General features: G+C 39.7%; 1 protein-coding gene across 3 annotated transcripts in view; it reads left to right on the top strand.

The window, feature by feature from the left end:
* ERC2 (ELKS/RAB6-interacting/CAST family member 2) overlaps positions 1–23,325 on the top strand; it is a 596,359-nt gene that overhangs the window by 487,944 nt on the left and 85,090 nt on the right. For all 3 annotated transcript variants that reach the window (XM_063121300.1, XM_063121299.1, XM_063121298.1), the window contains one exon: positions 21,284–21,418. In XM_063121300.1, coding sequence (XP_062977370.1) covers positions 21,284–21,418 — 135 coding nt within the window. The remainder of the gene's footprint in view (positions 1–21,283; positions 21,419–23,325) is intronic.

The following is a 23,325-nucleotide window of genomic DNA, read 5'->3' as shown; positions in this document are numbered from 1 at the left end:
TCCCCCACTTTTAGGGAAAAGCAGTGCCTTGTGATGACAGCAGCCACGGCATAAATTCCTGACCTAATCTCAAATGTAATTGCCTAATATTACATGCTATATTAGGGTATAAGATGGAGATATTTAGGTATAGTTAAGCCTGTTGATAGATATTTTAAATATGGGGAGTTTTAGAATTTGGAGAGAAAGAGTAAAGCATAATTAGAAAGAAAATGAAACCGCTGCAAATCAAGCAGTTCATTAATGTTTGAAATGATAATTGTTTAGCAAACCTAGACTTCAGTTTTAAGTATCATCATTTCTATTTTAGGTTTGTTTATGTTCCCACCAGTGCTGTATTAAAACAACATCAGTGGTTTGTCTGCAATTGACCAAGTAATATTTCTAGTTAGAATTCCTTTTGAGAATTCAAAGATAAATGCTGCTAGTGAAAATCTATACAATGATGTCATTCTCTTTGAAATACTTTGCCTAAAAGCTATAATTAAAAATTCTCAAAGGATTGTTAAGAGTAACTGATGCATTTCCCAATTGTCTTTTTCACTGTTGGGATGGTCAGCCAAAAATGTAAATGGAATTGCCAAAACCTGCTTGCAAGCATTTTACTCTAGAAATGTTCCAGGCACTTCAAGACCACAGGTGTCCATAATATATCAGCCAGAAACAAAGCTAATGTTTGGCAACCTTTGCTAACTCATTAGCTCATTACTTCATAAAAGTATTAGAAAACAATAAGGTGACATTGAAATCTTATGACAGTGGAACTTAATAAAAATTAACAAGAGATCTAGCAATCTTTTCTTTGTCAAGTATTTGTCTGAAGAATATTTTCACCAAACTCATCCAAGAAATTCATCCAGCTACAAAACTATTGATTAAAGTAATTGAAATCTGAGGAAAAACGATCACGTAAACATCAGGAAATTTTGTCTTTTGGGATTCTTCTGCAATTCAGTTGTGCTTCATGTGCTCTTGGTAGAACAATCATTAATAAGGAAAATGGTAACAAATCATTGATCACTTAAAACTGGCCAAACTTCGGTTATGACTACAAGAACTTCCAAATGATGGATTTTACAACCTCCTTGTACATCTGAATACTTTTAGTGCATTTCGGATAATTTCCAGAGAGTTTACACTATAGCCAGAAGGTCTACTAGTATAACATAATCACATCCCCTGCTCAACCATGGGCAAGGAGCACTAGAATAGTAGCCAGTAGAACCTGGTGGCTCTGATTTTGGTGGGGCTGTGGATTTATTCTGGGTTTCAATTAGAACCACCCAGAACTCTAAAGGAGCTATCCAGGGTGCTGCAACCTATCCCTCAAATAGCTTGAGCACTTTCTGTGGAACTTTCTGCCCTTGGAGGTCAGGAAGGCACCAACACTGTATTGTCCCAGGTGCCTCCTGAAAACAGTCTTATTACAGGAAACATTTCTTGAATGACAGTCATTTATTCTTTTCTCTTTTTTAGTATAATAAAGGTGTTTTACTTCTTGTATCTTTTACTGTTTTAATTCTTATGTTCACCACTCCGGAATCTATTTCAGATATGGAATGGTATATAAATTTTGAAAATAATAAACAAAATGTAGTAGGACCTGTCCAACCATCCCAAGCTGGTACTGGCCAGATGTTTTAGACTACAAAATTGGCCATACTATCTGGGGCAGATGGGAGTTGGTCCAAAACATCTGGAGGGCACCAAGCTGGCACCAAGCTGGGGAAGTCCTGGCCAGACATGTAGGTGTTCCAACTCTCAGGGAAAACTATATCCTCTCAAAACGCATACTTTTAAAATGATAATTTTCCAGATATATATTGTCTGATGTCTACACATTCAGAGCACATTGATCTTAATGGAAAAGGTTATTGCATACCAAGTAAAACCAGTAGGATTTACAAATATTTAGCTTTTGCTGGATTGTGCTCAGTCATTGTGCTATGAAGATCAGTAGGACTTTACCATGATCAAAAAGCCTTACGTCTCCCAATTTATAGCAATTTTGTTACGTATCATTATTACTTTAGAAATGTTCAAAATGCATGCTCAATAACAATGATAAATACACATGGTTTTTTTTACTTTAGAATAGCATTGAACACTGATCCTGTAAAATGCAGTCTTAAATTGGGTCTTCAGACGGCTTCTCATCTATGATGTAGTGTTAATGAATAAGCCTGGCACATTTACAACAGAAGCTTGATGAAAGCATGTTTTTGTACTAAAGCAAGTTCCACATAAAGGTAGGCTGTTCATCTATGCTACCTTCCACCTTTAAAAAAAAATCATCAAATGGGATAGAAACAGAGAGGTGTCTCTAATTCTGTAGTTTTCTTGAAATCGTACAGCTTTTTCATGAGGATAGTTTTCTACATTGTTCAGTTAACATTCTGGTCAAAATCAGACTGACCTGGAAGTACGTCCCATTGGTTTCAGCATGATTTAATTCCAAGTTAAGCATGTTTAGAATTGCAGCCCAATCGAACTAGGTGCAAGGGAAAATTAAAAGCATACTTCGTACTACTTGTATTTCAAGTCTAGAAAAGGAATAGTAGTGATTATAGTTATACATTTTTCCTATTAAGTATCTTATCTGCTATAATAGTTTCCTAAATATGGCTTAAATAATTATTACAGAAAATTATCTATTTAATGAGTTATTTCCTGTCATAAGTGAGAAAGGCAGACTCAGCATCTTATATTGCCTGTATGCATTTAGGCCATGGTCTGAAATGTTTCCAGACAGCTCCATTTTCAAAGTGTTAATTATATATTTTAGCCCACTTCTTTGTACTTTTGTTCTTATATCCTTCCGTGTAATTACCACGGTTAGTATTTGGGACTGAGACAAATGCTTTCAGCATGAACATGGCCTATATATAACTGACTACACTGTAGTACATGATATTTCCTGTGCACAGGGTCATACTTTTAACTTCCAGAGCCTCTACTGATTTGAGAAAAAACAAGTTCCAAATGTGGTGACCAGAACAGTAGAAGTCAGATGGATTGTGTTCAAATCAACAGAACTTTATTCAATCACAAATGTCATGAAAGTTGAAATTTTGCCATAGTACTTCAGATAAGTGTCTGCTTGGCACTTGGAACTACAGTGTTTCTAAATCTGCCAAATGTCTAATATCCCAGCTGGTCTTTCTGAAAGGACTATTACCCGTCAGCATTTGAAAGAAGGAGCTGTATTATGTACTCTCGATTCCTCTTGGAATAGGCTAGGCCTATTCTGTAATACTGTATGGTGACAGGTGTCAGAGTTGTTAGTATTAATTAAATGCCAATTTAATGTTTAAAACCACTGAAATAAATGCATTGCCCTTCTGCTACTGTTGAAATTAGTCAATTCAGGTTTTTTGACAAGGCAATTGCCAAAATGTCTTTCTAAAAATATTTTCCAGCACTGTAGAAGGATTTAACTGCATTACTTTCAGACACATGAGACCACTTGGATGCAAGATATTTTAAAAATAGAACCATTTAGATTTTATTTGGTTCTTTACTTAATCACATGGGTCCATTTCTATTCTTTGCCAGTCTGCTTTAACATTATTATTTTTTTGGCTTTCTCTTGTCTTTCACGTTGTCTTTTTCAACAGCTAATTATTCCAGGTTAATTGTACTTACCACGTGTCATCTTTCCTACATGATACTTTGGGTATCTTCTTCCTAATGCTATAGCCCAGCCATTCCCAAACTGGTGCCCTCTGGGTGTTTTGGACTTCAGCACCCAGCATTCCTGACCATTGGCCATGCTAGCTAGTGCCGATGGGAGTCTGGAGGGCACCAGGCTGAGGAAGGCTCCTATGGCATGTCCTTGGTTTTGGGGGTTCAGGCACAGAGGGCTGGTCTTGGAGTCTCTGCATGCACAGAAGGACTCTGGGGTCAGCATACTGTTGAGCAAAAACATCTCCTGCATTTCCACCTTCCCATATTCTGACAGTACATACTTCGGCACTTATTTTATTTATTTATTTATTGCACTTATATACCGCTCCCATAGCCAGGGCTCTCTGGGTGGTTTACAGAAATTCTAAAATTAAGATTAAAACGAATATACAAAATTTTAAATCCTAAAATACGGAACATACACACATAAAGCATTAAAAACAGTTAAAAAACTAAACATGTGGGTGATTAAGATGTGCCGCCATATGCCTGGGCAAAGAGGAAAATCTCAACCTGGCGCCGGAAAGATAGCAGCGTTGGCACCAGGCGAGCCTCGTCAGGGAGATCATTCCATAGTCTGGGGACCACCACTTATCTACAAAAGCAGATATATGGGTTTGCCATTCAGTTCTACATTATTGTTGTCATACCTTAAAAACTAATTATGACATAAGCTTATGCCATGAAAGCTTATGCAATAATACATTTGTTAGTCATTAAAGCTGCTACAGTGCTCTTTGCTGTTATTGCTGCAACAGACTAATATAGCCAATCCTCTGGAAATAGCTGCATCATTGTCACGCATCACACAATATTATTCCCTGTAATTAGCTTTGCTGTGGATCAGCTTGTGTATCCCGTTGCTGCTAATTTGTGTGTGTGTGTGTGTGTGTGTGTGCGCGCGCGTGCCAGGACCCAACAATAATATTTATAATCAACAGCAAGTTTGGTGTACTGTCCCAAAAATGCATTTTTCACTTCAGGAGTGGAAAATCATTGGTATTATTTGCCGCATCTCTAGATCGAGTAGTCACATCTGTCGACCTATGTACATGCATCCCGCACATACACATTGTACATCAGCTCTGCATCAAGTCTCAGGATAGCTGGCCCAACTCTGCAGCAGCAGCCAGTTCCATAAACCCTACTCATCCTCCTTTGCTGGCTCCTAGCTCCTGGAACATGATGAAAGATCCTGAGGCTGTACCTCCATCCTGTTGTGGAAGTGGATAGATTTCCAAGCTGCCATTTCTGACAGCAAGTGATGGAGGAGCAATAAGGGTGCATGGGCATGCTGGTTGCCAAGAGGTAAGGAAGGGGGTTGGATATATGCTGGGATTTGCAGTGGACTCTAGAAGTACATGTGTCTCCAACCTAAAAATAGCATGGACCATGTTTGTTGTTGGAGGCCAGTGCCCAGCACATCCTATGTATTTCTTTTCTCACCTCCCAGCTTACAGGTTGTCAACCAATAGAACCTCTCCAGCCTGTTATTGTACATCATCAATAAGTAGCCTGGAATTATGTCCTGCCCCAGTATGGGCCACAGTTGGCATAGTCACTAGGCACAGCTGCACTGTCTTCCCACTGTGCAAGGATCAACCCCAGAGTTTTTGTTCAATTGCTGTGTATTTATCCTGTCATCATGTAAGTTTGATTTCAGAGGAAGGATGTTGTTTGATTGGGTGTATCCAATGTTAGCCCTACTTAGTCAAGACCCATTGGAATGAATGGGAATTAAGTTAGTAATGTCTAACTAAAGTAGTCCCATTCATTTCATTAGGTGTACTCCAGCCTGAGGTACCTCAGGCCCAGGGAACAAATTTGGCCCTACAGGGATTCCAATCTGGCTCCCTGCAGTTCCACAGATGGCCACTGCCCTGGCTCAGTGGTAGAGCACCTGCCTTGCATGCAGAAGGTCCCAGGTTCAATCCCTGTCTTCTCCAGGTAGGGGTGGAAAAACTCCTGCCTGAAACCCTGGAGAGCTGCTGACAGTCAGTGTTGACAATACTGGGCCAGATGGATCAAGGTTCTGATTCACTATAAAGCAGCTTCCTATGTTCCTGGCTTTTGTGCATTCTAAAAGGTTGAAATAGCAGTCTTACAGCTTAGTTATTGGCAGTAAGAACTTTAAGCTAAAATATGCTGGCATTTTGCCTCCACCCCATGTCTCTTTTGCCCTTGAGAGCTTCTCTGAAATGGAATTTGGCCCTCAACCTTTGGTTTGGTTCCCCACTCCAATCTACTTTAAGTAGGACTAACAATACAACCCATATTTTTTATGAGTTTACTTAGTTCTTAGCAACGCATTTGCTCTTAGTGTTGTGGTAAATTATACACACACACACACACCTACATCACTTGGACAATGTGATATGAATGTAAGTAAAGCAAAAGTAAATAGATCTATCTGAGCTTGTTTCTCCGTGTTCTAGGTACTTTTATTTTAATTTCAGCACAAGACTGAAATTCTCTTTCAAATCAGGGATCTAAAGAACTAATGTTGGCTCATTAACAATATGGTAATATAAGGTTGAAAAAAATCAAGTTGTAATAGGAACTAATTATTCTGCTTAGTGCTTTTCTCAGTAGGAAAAGGTATGATTTCGTGAATGCTATCAGTTTGGAATTTCTGACCATATGGGAATAATTTCCTTAAAGGAAGGATCATTTGCCTTATTTGGCCAAAATAAATGCCTCTGGTATCTTTCTACTGTTGGAATTGTAGCAACAAGTGTTATTATGAATCTTCTGTGTTCCTGTGGAATGTTTCATGTAAATAGCAGGTTAGAGTTTTCATACGGTTGGATCCAGACTTACAGTGCAATCCAGTACATGACTACAGAGAAGCAAGTCCCTTTGAGTTCAATGGGGCTTACTCCTCAGTAAATAGATATAGGGTGTAAATTTGATCCTTTTTAACCTCAGAACCTACACCAAATGGGTCCAGAACACGCCGTTGGGTAACCAGTGTTAATCCAAACAGACAAACATTTAATCCCAACTGACAAGCATCACCACAGACATGACTGTAAATAAGAATCTATTTATTGTAAAAAATAAATAAATGCAAAATTAAACAAGTGGCATGGTGGTTATATAAGTATACAATCTCTCTCTCTCTCTGTGGTTAAAAAAATAGAGAATGCAACAAAAATGTAAGATTAATTAAAAGAATTGCAGTTGCCAAAGCTGGCATTTCAAATTTAATTAATAAGATAACGGCATGAGCTTCTAACATTGTTATGACTTCTCCTTATCCACTCCTGTTTACTACTTGCAGTTTAAAGCTAAACTAAAACAAATTAAACTAAACTAAAACATACTTGTTAACTCTCCCTGTTTCTCCTCCTGTACATTACTTGGATATAAAAGCTACATTGAAGCTTTGCTAAATTCCTCTAGGCATGTGAAGAATAAAAGTAGAAGTTAGAGTGAAAGAGAAAATCCACAACTTGGAAATAATTCCAAGGTCCATCTTCAGAAATAACTCCAAGTCTCAAGCTCAGAAATAACTCAAAGTCTTAAGAAATACTCTAGAAATACTCTAAGTCCCAACTTCAGAAAATACTCTATTCGAAGTCCCAAAGTCTAAAAGCATGAAGAGATTCATAGTTACCCCAACTGCTTGGGTCTGTTAATCCAAAAATCAGAGGTGAAGTTGAAGAGAAGGAAAAATACAAATACAAATCTGCCTTGCAGCCTTTGCTACCTGTGCTTTAATACACTTGTTCTGGCCAAAGGTGGAGACCCCAATGAGTGATGAGACCACCATCTTCCAATCACAAATGATATGAATAAGTGATTAGACCACCCATTCACCAATCAGAAGTTAGGTGTCCCCTCCTCCCCAATATCACACATGTTATACCCATGGGGTTCATTAAAACATGGCTGCCATATGGGTGTATTATCTTGATTAGCGTATTTCAAACTTCAAGGTCTTCATGCCCATGGCTCTGGGATCTGGAATATACATCTGAGGGTCTTTCAGATATGAGTCCGGGGCCTTTTAGGGGTCCTTCTTGTAAATCTCCTCAAAACCCTCACTCAGGTCATCCCACCATTCCAGATCAAATTAGTCATATTTAGTCTGAAGTAGCCTTCATGCAGCATTATTTAACCTTTTTAGCACCAGATTAACATAGGGTTTCAGCCTTATTTATTTATTTATTTAATTACATTTATATACTGCCCCACAGCCGAAGCTCTCTGGGCGGTTTACAACATTTAAAAATAGTAAACATTAAAAGTATACAATTTAAAAACACACACACACACACACACACACACACACACACACACACACACATAAAAACAGTATAAAAACAACAGTATCCATTTAAAAACAACAATTGTGGGGTCCATTAAAAACAAACTTAACGTTTTTAAATGCTGTTAAAATGCTGTTAAAAATGCCTGGGAGAAGAGAAAAGTCTTGACCTGGCGCCGAAAAGATAACAATGTTGGCGCCAGGCGAGCCTCATCGGGGAGATCATTCCACAGTCGGGGGGCCACCACTGAAAAGGCCCTCTCCCTTGTTGCCATCCTCCGAGCTCCCCTTGGAGTAGGCACTCGGAGGAGGACCTTAGATGTTGAGCGCAGTGTACGGGTAGGTTCATGTCGGGAGAGGCGTTCCATCAGGTATTGTGGACCCAAGCCATGTAGGGCTTTATAGGTTAAGACCAGCACCTTGAATTGGGCTCGGAAACATATAGGCAGCCAATGCAAGCGGGCCAGAATCGGTGTTACATGCTCAAACCTCCCTGTTCCAGCTATCAATCTGGCCGCCGCATTTTGCACAAGCTGCAGCTTCCGGACCGTCTTCAAAGGCAGCCCCATGTAGAGGGCATTGCAGTAATCTAATTTGGAAGTTACCAGAGTATGGACAACTGAAGCTAGGTTATCCCTGTCCAGATAGGGGCGTAGCTGGGCCACCAACCGAAGTTGGTAGAAAGCACTCCGTGCCACCGAGGCCACCTGAGCCTCAAGTGACAAAGATGGTTCTAGGAGAGTGCAGCCTTAGCCTTAGAGTGCAGTCCTATACATGCCTACACATAAGTAACTCATAGTGCTTTCAGTGACGCTTACTTGCAGGCAAATGTGTATAGTTTGCAGATTAAGTTAGTTGAATTTAGTTCCCATTGAAATCAATGAGACACGTTTATCATGACTTAAGTCCTACTTATTTCAATGGTAACAAATAACTTAGCTCGGATCCAACTCATAGTCTTTTGAGGACATTGATGTGGCCTCCTGTAAAATGTATAATTAGAAAGCAAGACTTTCCCAACTTTATTCATACAAAAGCTTCCAACTATAATTGTCCTGCAAGAACTAGAAATGAGAGCCATTGTGGTATAGTGGTTACAGAACATTTAAATCCCCACTCAGTCATGAAGCTCACTAGAAAACTTGATCCAGTTACTCTTTTTCTCAGCCTAACTGGCATCACAGGGTTGTTGTAAGAATAAAACAGAGGCTATAGAGAGCAAGCCAGGTATGTTGCCCTGAGTGTGTTGGAGGAAAGGCATGAGATAAACAAAATGCAATGGCTGTGAAATTAGGTGCAATAGGTTACTATTAGAGAGAGGGGTGTGGGTGTGGTGGCGTCCTGGTTGTGGTGGTGCCCCATGAAGGTTAAGGGTATCAATTGCTACTAGTCATGATGGCTATCTATTACTTCCTGTGTCAGAGGCAGTAAGGTTATGTACACCAGTTGCTGGGGAACATGGGTGAGAAGGTGCTGTTGCACTCAGGTCCTGCTGGCGAGTTCCCAGTGGGCAGGTGGTTGGAACAGAAGTCTGGACTAGATAAACCCTTGATCTGCTCCAGCACAGCACTTCTTACATTTTGAAGACTGTACTGGATAAAAGGGGTTTTAATTCATATTTCTAATTTCTGGAAGAGTTGCATGCACAATCAGTCCTAAGTCTAATTTTTAACAATTTAGGGTGCAACCCTATTCATGTTTAGACAGAAAAAAGTAGGCATGTGCTCCTCTCCGATTAGAAGCGCAGAAGCAGGAGCGAATTGGCCTGCTCCGCCTTGCCCAGAGGCGGAGTAGAAGCGGACCGCGGACCCCTAGAAGCAAGGTGAAGAGAAGCGCCCATTTTCGGAGCGCTCCGGTTTCCGCGGTCCGCTTCTATCGCCATCTTGAAACATTTCACCCATAGGATTGCATTGCGGAAAAGAAAGGGGGATAACTGTGTTGTTTTTGAAGCTATCTTTCTGAAAATTCTTGTGCTTGGAGAGTCGTGGATGGGGGTCATTTTGAGACTACTCTCACCTCTCTGCGTGGTGCGGGTCGTGTGCTAGAATTTTTTAAAAAACCGGCGGGAAATACCTTTTTTCGAAGTGCTGAGGGGCAGAGTCAACTCCCGGTCATGATCACATGATCCCAAAGTTGGAGGAGGGGATAGGCAAAACGGGTAACTTGGGATTCTGGGAACTTCTCTTTCTACTCTGAACGGACTTTTCCTAGTGTTTTTAAAACAGTAGCCCCACCAAATGCACAAACACAACCTGTGAAATCATATACTAAGCCAATAATAAGAGATAGAAACACAGCACTGCTACCCACCCTAACTTTGGGGAACAACTGAAAAGATGTGGTGCAAGGGGATGAGCTCCCCTAGGGCATGCCATGTGGACGTGCCCTCACTCTCTCCTGTACTTGGGGGGCTATCACAGCCCTCCAAAGAGTGGAGCAATGCCTATCATGAGTTGAAGTGAGCGTTTACTTCTTAGTGGTGGAGCAATGTCTTTCATGAGTTGAACTGACAGCCTTGCTTCTTAAAAGACTGGTTACTATGACCAGTCAAATTGGCAGCTGCTTCCCCCTCCCCTGGGCACGTCCCCCTATTGCTGGTAAAAGACAGATATAGCCTTTTTAAAAAAGTTCTTGTTGTTTATTCAGCAACACTGCTGCTTTTAATTCCACCCCTCCTTCGTTTATTTATTTATTTATTTATTCCATTTTATATGCATTACTGGCTTATCCTTGGCTCACTTCCTTATGCCCCCAGAAATGTCTGCTGCCTGCCTGCCTTCCCTCTCTCCTCCCCTGCCCGCCTCGCAGGGATGTTGTGTGTGTCTGGCTTTGACTCAGGGGAGAAGTCCTTCCTGCGCTCACTTGGAGTTTTGGAAGTTCCAAATCCATTTTTCAAGTGTGGAAGAAGATTCATATTAGGTTGATGATCTCTACTCCCCAATTCATGGCATGTTGGGATTTCCTTTGAAATGGCCCCATTGAGATGTCTGCAGGTTTAAGCCCCACCAAAAAACAGGGGATGATGGGACTGCCTTGAGTCTGGGCATGTGTGTGTGTCCCTGGATAAGCTATCATGGTGGCGAGTTTGAGGTTTCTAATGTGCAAATTGACGGAGCTATCGAAAGGGGTGTGAATGGGGTGTTGGATTTTCATAAATTCCCCAAAAATCGGGATGATGGGACTGCCTTGAGTCTTGGCGTGCATCTGTATCCCTGGATAAGCTATCATGGTGGTGAGTTTGAGATTTTTAATGTGCAAATTGACGGAGTTATCGAAAGGGGTATGAATGGGGTGCCCGATTTTCACAAATTCCCCCAAAATCAGGGGATGAAGGGATTGGCTTGAAACTTGGCGTGCGTGTGTATACCTCCATGAGGTGTCATGGTGCCAAACTTGAGGTTTCTAACTTTCACAGAAAAAAGTTGTATACTTTTTTAGCTTAATTCAAGCCTATGGGGGGGGGGGGAAACGGAGCTCCGATCCGTATCCGGAGCTCCGCAGCGGAGCGGAGCGGACATGGGTGGAGCGGGGGCGGAGTGAAGCGGGCCGATCCAAAAATCGCGGATCTGGAAGTGAAGCAGAGCGGGGGGTCCGTGCACACCCCTAGAAAAAAGTCCTGAAATTCCCAGCATTATGCAGCCAGCTGGGGAATGCTGGGAATTGGAGGAGGTTTTTTTCCCTGCCTAAACATGCACAGGATTGTGCCCTTATTCTTTAGAATATAGCGTAATGTTCAGCTGAAATATAATACAACTGTTTCAAAAAGCACTTCTGTTGTTTAGCTGGGTAAGAACTCTTTTCTAGTGGACATTATTATTCACTTTTGGAGTGTTGTAGAGAAATTTGGATTCTTCAGCATCATAATGACCAGATTCTGTTTATATAGACTCTTCACGAAGAGTATTACTATCCTTTAACAGGTTGTCAGTGACAAGTAAGATAGAGTTATATAGCAAATTAGCAGTGCTTACAGCAGTGCTTAATTTAGATTGTCAAGTAATCAGTTAACTCTAAAACTATAAATCAACAAAATCAGTATTTCTAGCACAGAGTTAATATGTGAGTGAGAGACATTATGCATGCAAGAACCATACTTGTAAAGGCACATATTAAAACAAGGCCATGGTTTTATTATCAACACTTTGGGCGTCAACCTGTTTTGCATATATATCAATAGTTAATCTACCGCCACCCAAAGGAAATACTGCTACTAACATATCCAACAACATGAAACATCCTTAGATCAACACTTTGGGTCAAATTTGGGAGGGTTGGAAGGGGGTGCCCAAGTGGCCCTCCCATCATGCCCTGTCACCAGCCCACCTCTTCTTCTGGTAGCTTACATTCTGGGGAAGGGAATCTATTTATACTTCATTGTTAAACCTTTTAAGAACTGTCAGTTCTTCGCCCTTGAGTAAAGAACATTTCCTATTAAAACCTCTAAAACGATAACTTTTTCCCCCTCCCCTTTTGAGTAATTCCTTAACAATTCCTGTAATTGTCAAAACCAAATTGGCACTAGCATTTTCAGGACTGCACTGCTCCCTGCCTCAGTAAGTTATCATTTGAGCCTTGGTTGAGAACAAGATTGTTATTTTCATTCATGTGGTAACTTGACCAATTGTGAAAGTGGTAAAGGAGTTGGCATTCTCCAAATGCGTTTTTGCAAATGCGAGATGAACAAAAACACTTTCTTCTGCCTTACCTTTGACTTCAGCCTGAATAAATTGGCAATAAGGAAACTATATTTCCCAAGGATATATAACCTCTGCGCAATTTATGGAGTAAGCTGCAGTTGGCTTGTCCAAACATAGCTCTTGCCGTATCTTTTATTCATGCAAATACTTCCTTTATTGTATCTTAGACTTTATCGCTGGTACTGTTTCGATGTACAAGAAAGGAAATCCACACCCTTGTTGATAATGAAAACTGAAAGGTTGCAATATGTGAAGCACTTTGAACACTTGAGAGGCCAAATATTAATTTACTGCTGTTATTGCTCTTGTTTGTTCCAGTGTGCATTATTATTATTATTATTATTTATTTATTTATTTATTTATTTATATAGCACCATCAATGTACATGGTGCTGTACAGAGTAAAACAGTAAAACAAAGTAAAACATCACTTTGTACTTGAAATTTAATCTGCCAATTGCTGTGACCCCAAGAATCCTGCTCCATTCAGCCCTTCCACTCTTTCTGAATAAAGAAAGGGTAGAGCTCTTACTTTCCTTGCTGCAATGTTTTTATGGTAGTGATGGGAAACCACCATACCATAGGCCACATCCAGCATATGGTGAATTTTGATCCACTCGCAGCCTTTTCTCATTGGCCACTTCCACACAATTAGTCTTAGAAAAAAAGGTGCCAATTTTTACCAATAGGAGACCCACCCACCCCACATCCCTACTTGTGCATGGTGGTGGTGGTGGTGGTGGTGGTGGTGGTGAGGGTGAGGGTGAGGCTTTCATCAGGATGATAGCTGGTTAGGAAATAGAGAAAGAAAAAGAGAGAGAAAATGGAGAAGAGGGGAAACAGAACGGCATGGATGGATGGATGTTAGTGTGGGTGTAGCACTCCACCTTTCTGTATGGTTTCCCTTGGACAATGCAAGCCTGTCTACTGTTATGCATGTATAATCAAACTGAGTTAAATGAGCATGAGTATGTGCACTGCCAGAGGTCAGAGCTGCAGTTTACAGGGCTAAAATGCTTTCTGGTTGTCTTTTTGTGCATGTCAAATGGAGTTTTGGCAAAGGTGATTGCTTCATGCTCTTAAACTATTGCAGATATCATATTAATGATTGGGAAGCATTTCTACAGGGAGGAAGTTTGCTGTATAGGGGGAGGCATGAAGAAACATGAAGTAGAAAAGGCCCAGTACGCATGTGATCCCATGGATTGTAGCTGATATATGCCCAAATTAGTTGTTTTAATTTTCTGCTCCATTTACATTTTAATATCATATAAACAATGGGTTGGATCCAGATTTACGGCGCAATCCTATGCATGCTTAGACAGAAAAAGTCTTGCAATTGGAATGGATTTCACAAAATCCAGATGTCCCTAGTCATGACTAACTTAAATCCCATTGATTTAAATGGATTTAGTCTGGACTCAAGTCAATGTGTTCTTTAATACAGGTAATTACTGTTCTAAAAGAAGTTTGGTAAAGTGATTAGGCAAAATGATATATGAGATCAATAAAAACAAAGGTATATCTAGCATTTACATGAGGGACAATGGGGGAAAATGAGGACTTCATAAGAGAGAGCGAGAGAGAGAAGCCACAAATAAATGTTCTACTAATATTTGACATGAGTGATCCATATGTATGTTGTACTTGATGGTATACACACTTGATATGCATTCAAAAAGTGTAATACGTGGTTCCCAATGACATGAGCTTCAATAGGGTTATAGTACTTCTATGGCTTCAACAAGTTTGTGTTAGGACTACAAGAATACTGTAGGTTTGTTTGTTTTAAACTGTTTTGCAAAGATTTGGCACCATATTTTGCATGCAGTGAAATTTTGAGGCAAATGTAAAGGTCTCTACTTTGCTGAAACATCCAGGTAAATTTCAGAAAAGCATTGTGCACAGTTTGGTTTCTTGATGGCAGTATACTTCAGTGATTTTAAAAACTAAACTAAAATTAAGCTAAGCTTAACTAAGCTTTTAGGAAAGAAATTTGTTTTGATTTGATTACTTATGGCATAAATAAATACATATTACAGATCCTATCATGTACCTTTATTTTCTTCTATGACATGCATGCAGATTGTGTGTTGAAGCCATGTAAAGGGTGATAAATGTGAGTAATAAATAATGACAAAGATAATGGAGGGAAGGTACTGAAGACACTCCTCATCTGGGTTACCATATGGTTTAGGTTTGGCCCAGCACCCCTTCCTAGGTTCATTTCCTCACAATGTTCACCAAATAATGTACTCCCTATTTTGATGGTAGTGTGATCAGAATCATCCATATTCCAAAAATTATTAGCAAAATTGTTTTCACTTGTTAGCAGCAGTGTAACTAATTAGAATTTAGAGTCTTGACCATTCCTTATGGTTGCAAGGAGTCTCCTGTGAAGTCCAGCAATTTAAGCCACAATTCTAAAGTTTGCTATGAAGTTGTCATACTGAAGGTTCACCATGAACCTGTACATTACAACAGAGAGGTGTGAATGCTTCTCCACCACTTTTAAGTTTCTTACAAATAACATGGTGCAGATAGAGTTGGACTGCAACATGGGGGTAGGGCTGTGGCTATACATTTTGCTACAGCCTGTATATTGCGGTACTAAGGCAAGTAGCAGCTGTGGGGAGAATTTCATTGGGAATACAATGCAGGAAGAGAATTAACCTCCTCCCCCTGCATTATGGTACCAGTTTGCACAGGCTCCCAGGGGGCAGCCATTTTCCTTCCAGGAATGCTGCTGGGAGTGGCACTGTGTTATCATGTAGCATTATTCCCAGAGGCATTCTAGATGGCAGCCAGCCTGCTGAACACAACCAAGCTGCGTTGTTTATAAGTGAAAGAAAGAAAACTCCTTGTCACTCATTATAAATGTAAGATAAAAACAAAAAGGCCCACACGTGAATGTTCATCACCCCATCCTGAAGGTTTTCCCCATTGTGTTGATCTTTGCGAGAGTTATTATTCCACCTCCCAAAAACCTCCAAAATTCAGGTGAGCTAACCTGAATTTTGTAAACTGTAATACATTACTACAGTTTCTTTTCAAACATGATTGCAAGTGAAAGTTCTATGATGGTAGTTCTGTGTACATGTTCTTAAATAAGGATTCTATAATAAAGTCTTATCAATTTTGCATATATCTTGTTCACAATCTATTCATATTTAATGCATATCAGCACATTTGTTAGATAGCAGAACCTTTTTTACTATTGGTACCTCTCCATTCAAAAGGTGAAATATTGCAGGATTTAAAATAAAACATACTTAGTCACCTTTCCTTACAATATTTTTATCCCATCAATCTGTTTTATCAATAGCTCATGAATATGACTTGTATTACTTGTTTCCGTTAGTATTGATGAGATTGTTGAAGAATTTACTGGCCTGGGGCCTACTTGACAGTGTAATAATCTTTAAGCAGCAGTTTGCATTATATAGTTTGGTTCCATTAAATGAATGATCACAAAAAAGATTCACAGCTAAATCTGTTGTAAAATTGAGATTAGAATGCTCTAAAACCCATATTTCCACTGAATAACTGGCTATACATCTGAACCATTCCCAGTTCCTATGCACATATAATTGCTGCATCACCTTTTCATAAGAATTTGACTAGACATGATTCCCAAAAGAGGGACAAAATTTGTCACGTTCATTCCCTTTAATTCTGTGCTATAACGTTGCTAGAATAGTATTATGTACCTGAGTTCCCACTACTGAAACATCTAGTCAAATGTTGGCAGTACATTTAGAGTTTGAATGCTGATATTTTACTAACAACTGAAATAATGTTTTAAAAAATGAAGTTAAAATACAAGAGAAGAGGAAATCTTAATTTCATAGAGGCATGAATTGTATTGTTTAAACTGTTAAAAATTAATTTCAAAAGATTTAGCAAGCTAAAAACAGTCTTGATATATAGTCTCTGTATTTTCTGCAATAGATATTCTAAGAGTAACAGAGTCTAATTTATTTTAGGCACTCATAAACACATACAAAATCGAACTACTGGAATGTACAATGTTATTCGGCTTTGCTCTCTCATGCTAAATAGGAACAGATTTGGACAATAATGGACTTGAAATAATTTTTAAGGAAATCCAGGAAACTGCAGGAAGTGGTGACATTTTGAGGTCAGTAGGTGGCACTCTCCCCTCCAGATCAATGCTGTTCAGCACATTTCCTTGGGACACGGTGCTGTTGGAAATACACTAGGTATTTTTTTCCAGATAAACTTAAGCTTTTAAACATATGTGGTCAATAAAAATCCCATCACATTTTTTTTGCAAGTATAGAGGTATAAAGCCCTTGGGGTCCTGGACAAATTCCAATCTAGTTAATTAATTTCTTCCTGGAATAAAACTATACCTGGCATTTCAAAGCCTACTGAACCTTAAAAGAATTAGTAAGTAAAACAGGCAGCAGTAATTCACAGTATTTGGTTTAAAAGCTTGATAAAGATAATTATAATCATCCCATATTTTCTAGTTGCTTTTTATTCTCCCCTCCCAATAAAACATCTGATTGTGGCATATTTGGAAGCTTGAAACCACAAAAGACTGTTGAAGTCTATATTTTAAAGTAGAAAGAATGTCACAGTGAAAGAGTAGTTCAAGTATAGAAATTGGTGTTTTCTTATAACAGAGCCACAAGAGAAGCCCAAATATAACCATAAACTTTGTTTTCCAGTTATCCTAGGCAAGTGATAACTTAACAAAACAAATCATCTTGTTCTGTGAAAATTCGGATGTCTTACTAAAATTCTAGCACTGTTTTTGTTTTGTTTTTAAAAAAGTGTTACAGTGAACAGACATAAATATTTTGGATGGCTGATCAAATTGTGAAATCTCCCTTCGTATTAGTGGTGGCTTTGTACATGCTTTGCCTATGGTTTGGATTCATCAGGAAGAAATATTAAAAGTGGTTTGTTTATATTTCAGCAGCAAATTAAGAAGATGGCATCATTCATCCACAGTTCTTATCCTATGACAAGCCTAATCCCCAACACCTCATTACAGGAAACATTTTCAGGATTGCATATATCATCTTGTTTAACTTGTGCATTTTATAGGGTACAGCTGAAAAGTAGGAAATTTAAGGCTGTTCATTGATAAGAAAATAAACAAAACTTTAAGAATTTCTTTCAAAGGAAAAAAATGTTGTAAGACTTATAGTAACCAAGGTGCTATTTCCTAGGAACTTGATTGTTAAAAGTGCATCTTCTTCCTCCATTATTGTAGAAAAAGCTTCTTGTTGGAAACATATATTTTGAGTAGGGCCAGTCCTTGAAATACATTAGAATACTTGGCACTGTATAGGTGGCAAAGGTGTTCTCACCATGTGATTTCACTATGTTTAAGAACCAATAAATAACATTCAACTGCAGGTCAGTAGCAAGGTTTTTCTTCTTCTTCTGTAGGTCACTCTAACTTAGGATGCCAGCTGACATATTGAATTATGACTTAAGTCATTCAGTGAAAAGTAAACCCACATTGCCCTCTGGAAAACAATCTTGGCTTTCATGAAGAATGCTGCATTAGCCTCACTATCAGGGTCAATTCACACATTACGTTTTTCATGTATAGGATTGCCTGCATTATGGTAAAGAAGAGATATAAATATTCTATGCATATGATTTTTTTCCCCTGATCATGCCAATGCTCAGCAATTCTCCAAATCTAATTCCTGAGATCATCAGCAGAAAACCAACATCTATTGCATGATCACAGCTATTTAGACAAAACTGGACGAATGATCCTGTACATAGATTTCAGACCAAGGCTGGGCAACATGCAACCGTTCTTGCAGCCCCTTATTCCACCCACTGCTGCAGTTGAAAGTTGCAGTGGCAGCAGTGGGGAGGTTCTGAGTGTGTGAAAGTGTCAGTAAAGGAGGGATGGCCAATTTGTGGCCATCCAGGTGTTTTGGGACTGCCCCACCTATCAGGCCTAGCAATGGTAAGAGCGATGAGTGTTAACTTGCAGTCCAAGGACATCTGGAGGGCTAAAAGTTGCCCACTTCTGCTCTAGAGAATAAGGGTATGGGGAGTTATGTTGAATTATACTGGGGATTAACATTTCTTCCTAAACAAGTCACATACCGATTAATTTGACTGAAAAGTTTTTAGGTGCACTCCAAACTTTCAGGAGCTGGAATGTTTCTAAATAGAGGTGTGATTGTCAGGGTAAAAATTCAGAAAAACAACAACCCAAGCTTCTCCCCCACTCTCCAGAAAAATGTGTGTGTGTGTGGCGGGGGGGGAATCAGCTTGATTTCATAACATGTTCCTCCACTAAAAATATTAAACAACCTGTATTATTAGGACTTGGACTGCTATGCATATATTAAATTAATGCACTTTGATTGCTTAACTCTGGATATATTGTTAATCCAGCATGACCACTTTACAAAATCTGGAGCTGCTAAAGGACAATGGCTGTGGGCAGTATCCAATGCTGCCAGTCCACAAACAGGGCCTACCACCATTTCCACGCTACAAGCAGCCCCTCCCTGTACCTCACAGCTCAGGGTAGGTGAGGTAGGAGGGTCTCCAAAGGCAAACGATATCCTGACACAGGAGCTTCACCGTTCCCTAGGAGCAGGTCCACTGGATATGCCAATCACCAAAAAGGTGCCAGAGTGCTCACTGACCCTATCTGATATTGCCAATTTCCTCACAACCCACCACCGGAGGGGGCCAAACCTCTGCTTAGGCACCCTACCCCCACCTATCCAGGATAAAATCCTTCAAACCCACATGCAGATCCTGGAGGAAGGTATCATTCCCTGCATCAGAGAGATGAACTCCATCTGCCCTGTTCTGGAAGGTAAAATGGCCGCATGGGGGATTACCCAAGCCTTCTGACCCTGTAAAGTCACAACAGAGATTTAGGGCTTCCAAAGACAGGCCCCGAAATGAGCGGAAACTCATTTCTGGAATGGGGCAGGTTCGCTGAGCTTTCTTTGGCTGGGTTGGCTTAATATTTATATTACTCCTTCAACTGTATTTAATTCCTTTGATTTGTGGAAACAATTTGATAATCTTTTAACTGCTATACTTATTCTTTCATAAGTATTGTTGTTTGGCATCTGAATGTTAGGTTTGGTGATGGCCTTTCTGAGCCCTCGTCTTTAAGATATTTGGATTGAGAAGACTGTTTCCCTCTGCAGCCTTTTCTTAGAGATTGTCATCCAAATCATCAAAGGAAATACTTGCTCAAGCTTGTCTACCATCATAATCTTATTATATTAAAATGGCAGTCTGTGGGATAAGTCATGGATTTACTTTACACGTATTGCTAACTCAGGTGCTAATGTTATTGACTATTTAATTGTTAATCCTTCCCTTCTTGCCTCTATAATAGAAACTGACATTTTGTATCATATGGAAAGTGATCATTACCCTCTTAAGTTTATTTTACTCTAAAATGTATGCCACTTTCCTTCCTAATAAGTTACAGTAATGGGTCTTCCTTAACAGTATTTTGTATGAAGAGCAAGCTGGGTTTAGGAACTCCTATTCTACTATTAATCATTGCTGCACTTTGTTTTATCTTGTTGAGAACAAGATAAAACAAAGTTATTTTAGGAACTTTGCGTGGATAGAATTATAACCCAAACGTTTTAGATCTTTAAGCACAATAAACAGGATGTTAACCAGCGTATACTCATAATAACGCTTTCTCCTAATTAAACAAAGAGACTGCAGGGATATAAATTAAGATTTGTCAATTGTGGTCTCAGAAGCCGGCATTGACCTGATCAGTCCTGGATGGGAGAGTCCTGGGTAGCTCCATGTAGATGCAGGTATTTTATATGTATATCGATATGTACAGAGTGAGATTTGTCCATTTATTCCTGCTAGTTACAGAGTAGACATGCAGAACGTATGACCCAGCAAGCCGATTGTGGTCCACTACCTGGCTTTTGCTCACTCATATCAACGTGTTGTGCTCTGCACTGTTAAGTGGCTGATTCAATGAAATCCTGATTAACCACATCTGTGTCTGTGTGGAATGGGTGCAATAGAGTCTGCTGCTCATGCATCCATATATTGTAATCTGTATAAAGTCTGCAGAGAAAAGCTGATTTTATTAAGTACTCTCCTGGGACGACCTTCTGAAGAGATGCTGATGTTCTCTTTGAAGGATGATTCATCTTGTGTCACTGAGAAGGTTGCTTTGTTCTTTCTCATTTCGATTCAAACGGGGCGAAATTATCTTTGTCCCATTTTAAACTTTTTTGGTTTCATTTCATTACTCTTAATTAGCCATATCTTTCTTTTCTATAAAACTTTATATTGGTTTGCGACAGTAATAAACCATTCATTCACTCACTAGGTCCCCTACCAGGTCCATGACAACTACTGTGTTCTGCTTCTTTCATCAGAAGTTGTGCAGGCAGGTAGAAGATTTGAATCTCAGACCTTCAAATTGAAAATTTGGTTTGGAGCAGGGAGGAATATTACCAGTGTCACAGTGCAGGTCCAACTAATGTTCTCGTTGACTGCTTAAAGATGTTTTAAAAAATCTGTGCAGCATATCTAACAACAGCAAATACGATGATGGTGGTGGTGCATTCTACCACTTAGTAGCTTTTTATTTGTTTCAATCGTAACAGACACAGAATAGGATGAAACTGATGGCAGACAACTATGATGATGACCATCACCACTACCACCACCACCACCATCATCACCACCACAGATCTCCTGGCAGGACACAGCACTCCAATCATAGACCCTCTCCAGAACAGGTCAGTCTCATTCCTCCTTTCCTTACCTTCACACTTACCCTTGTACCATGCCAATCTTTAGGATAAAATAAATGTTCGAAAGGAAAAATAAAAATAAACAACCTGAGTGACATGCTCTTTGAACTGAAACTAATAGCTTTGTTATTTATTTCCATCACTCCAAGAATCTAAACGTTTTCCTTCCTCTTTCCGTTTGGCTTTTTGTTCCTCTTGTTATGGTTTTCTTTCCTCCTTTTGCTTTCATAGCATTTCTGAAGAGTCCCGATTCAACTATTAAAACTAATGTTTCTGAAGAATTGCTTGTTTAATGGGCTTCAGGGTTTCTGTTTAGATAGCTGTTCTATTCAAGTATCATTTATTATGGTTGTCTTTTATGAACTCAACCTGGCCATAGGACTATAATTGGGTCGTATCTGTTCACCAGTAGTAGCATAATATTGATTTTTTAAAAAAGGAAATTTTCAGATACACTTTGTCCATATAATATCAAATTTATCAAAACAACTGACCAATTTTAATTGCTTCTGATTTTATAATGCAAACTTGAATTATCATAGGACGTCTATAGTATTTTCTGCCAGCACCAAGAAAAAGTATCTAACATTATTTGGCATTACCACACCTAGAAAGAGAGGTTGAGAGTGTGGCTAAGCTTAACAGGTGGGTCCCAACTTCATCACTCCCTCCCCCCCCGCCCCAAGTCCCGATTTCAAGCCAAAGAGTTTCTGAAAAGAACTTCCATCTCATCTTTATTATTGGCAATGCTTTGAAACCTATTTTCTGAAGGAAGAGCCGAATCTTCCTTTAACAGAACCACAAATTAAGCTCATTCTCAATCCATCTTGGAGGGGAAAGGAAAATCTAGACTGGAAATCCATGGAGGCAATGATAACTGAGTCAGTGATGTAAGGATGTACGTAGATTGATTAATTCAGGGCTAAAAAGAACATGGAAATGGAAATGGGAAATATTAATTGTGTCCCCCCCCAGGCATTGGATTATTGAATAACTGAAAATTGGATAGGTTTTGTCTGCAATAAGTAGGGAATATCTGAGAGATATGTATACAGAATGGGTATTTAAACATATGACTCATCTAGAATGGCCATTTGCCCATAAATTACAATCTAGTAAAGGGGCATAATTTCAAAACGTGTTGATTTGAACAGTGTATCATTTGCAGATCTCTAACCATTTTTATTTTAACTGAGAAGTATCAGCTCTAACAATCAGAGTTCAGATTGACCAGGAACAGAAAAGTGTAGTTTGACTGAGATAGTTGAACTGATACATAAATAGCAATAGTATTGTGGAGACAAAGAGCAGAAGAACAAGAAGAAGTAACAAAGGACATGTCTAGACCTCCTGGCTTTCCAGGACGGAGGGGGGAGGATCTCGCAATATGGTGATCACGGGATCCTCCCCCTCTGTCTACACGTGGCACGTGATGTCCCGGGAGGACAGAGGACGTCGCACCCACCATTTTGTGTGGTTTTTTTTTATCGCAAATGAGCGCAGGAGTGCTCCTGTGCAAAGGTACATTATTATTGTTGTTTTTTCAAAAAAAACCATTCACCCCACCCCACCCCGATGGGCATGGAGCTCCTGAGGAGCTTCGCACCCCATGCCCGTTTCCTGGTTCCTCGTGGTTCTTCGCGAGGAGCCGGGACAAACCAGGATGGCCGGCCACACGTCCTGCAGTCTCAGGACGAGCCCGAGACCGTGGGAAAAAGCGGGATTAAAGGGTATGCCAATTTCCCAGGGAAAGGGAATTATCATCTCTCACTGCAGCCGGGATCCCCTGTGCGTCATGTGGATGGACAGGGATGATCCCGGAGTGATCCCTGGGATATTGGCAGGTCTAGACATGCCCAAAGTGAATAGTCCATATATCAGCAGTTCAGATT

This window comes from Elgaria multicarinata, chromosome 3, assembly GCF_023053635.1.
Source record: "Elgaria multicarinata webbii isolate HBS135686 ecotype San Diego chromosome 3, rElgMul1.1.pri, whole genome shotgun sequence".
In the NCBI taxonomy this organism is placed as follows: domain Eukaryota; kingdom Metazoa; phylum Chordata; class Lepidosauria; order Squamata; family Anguidae; genus Elgaria; species Elgaria multicarinata.
The sequence above is the reverse complement of the archived record's forward strand: the minus strand, read 5'-3'. Positions and strand labels throughout refer to the sequence as shown.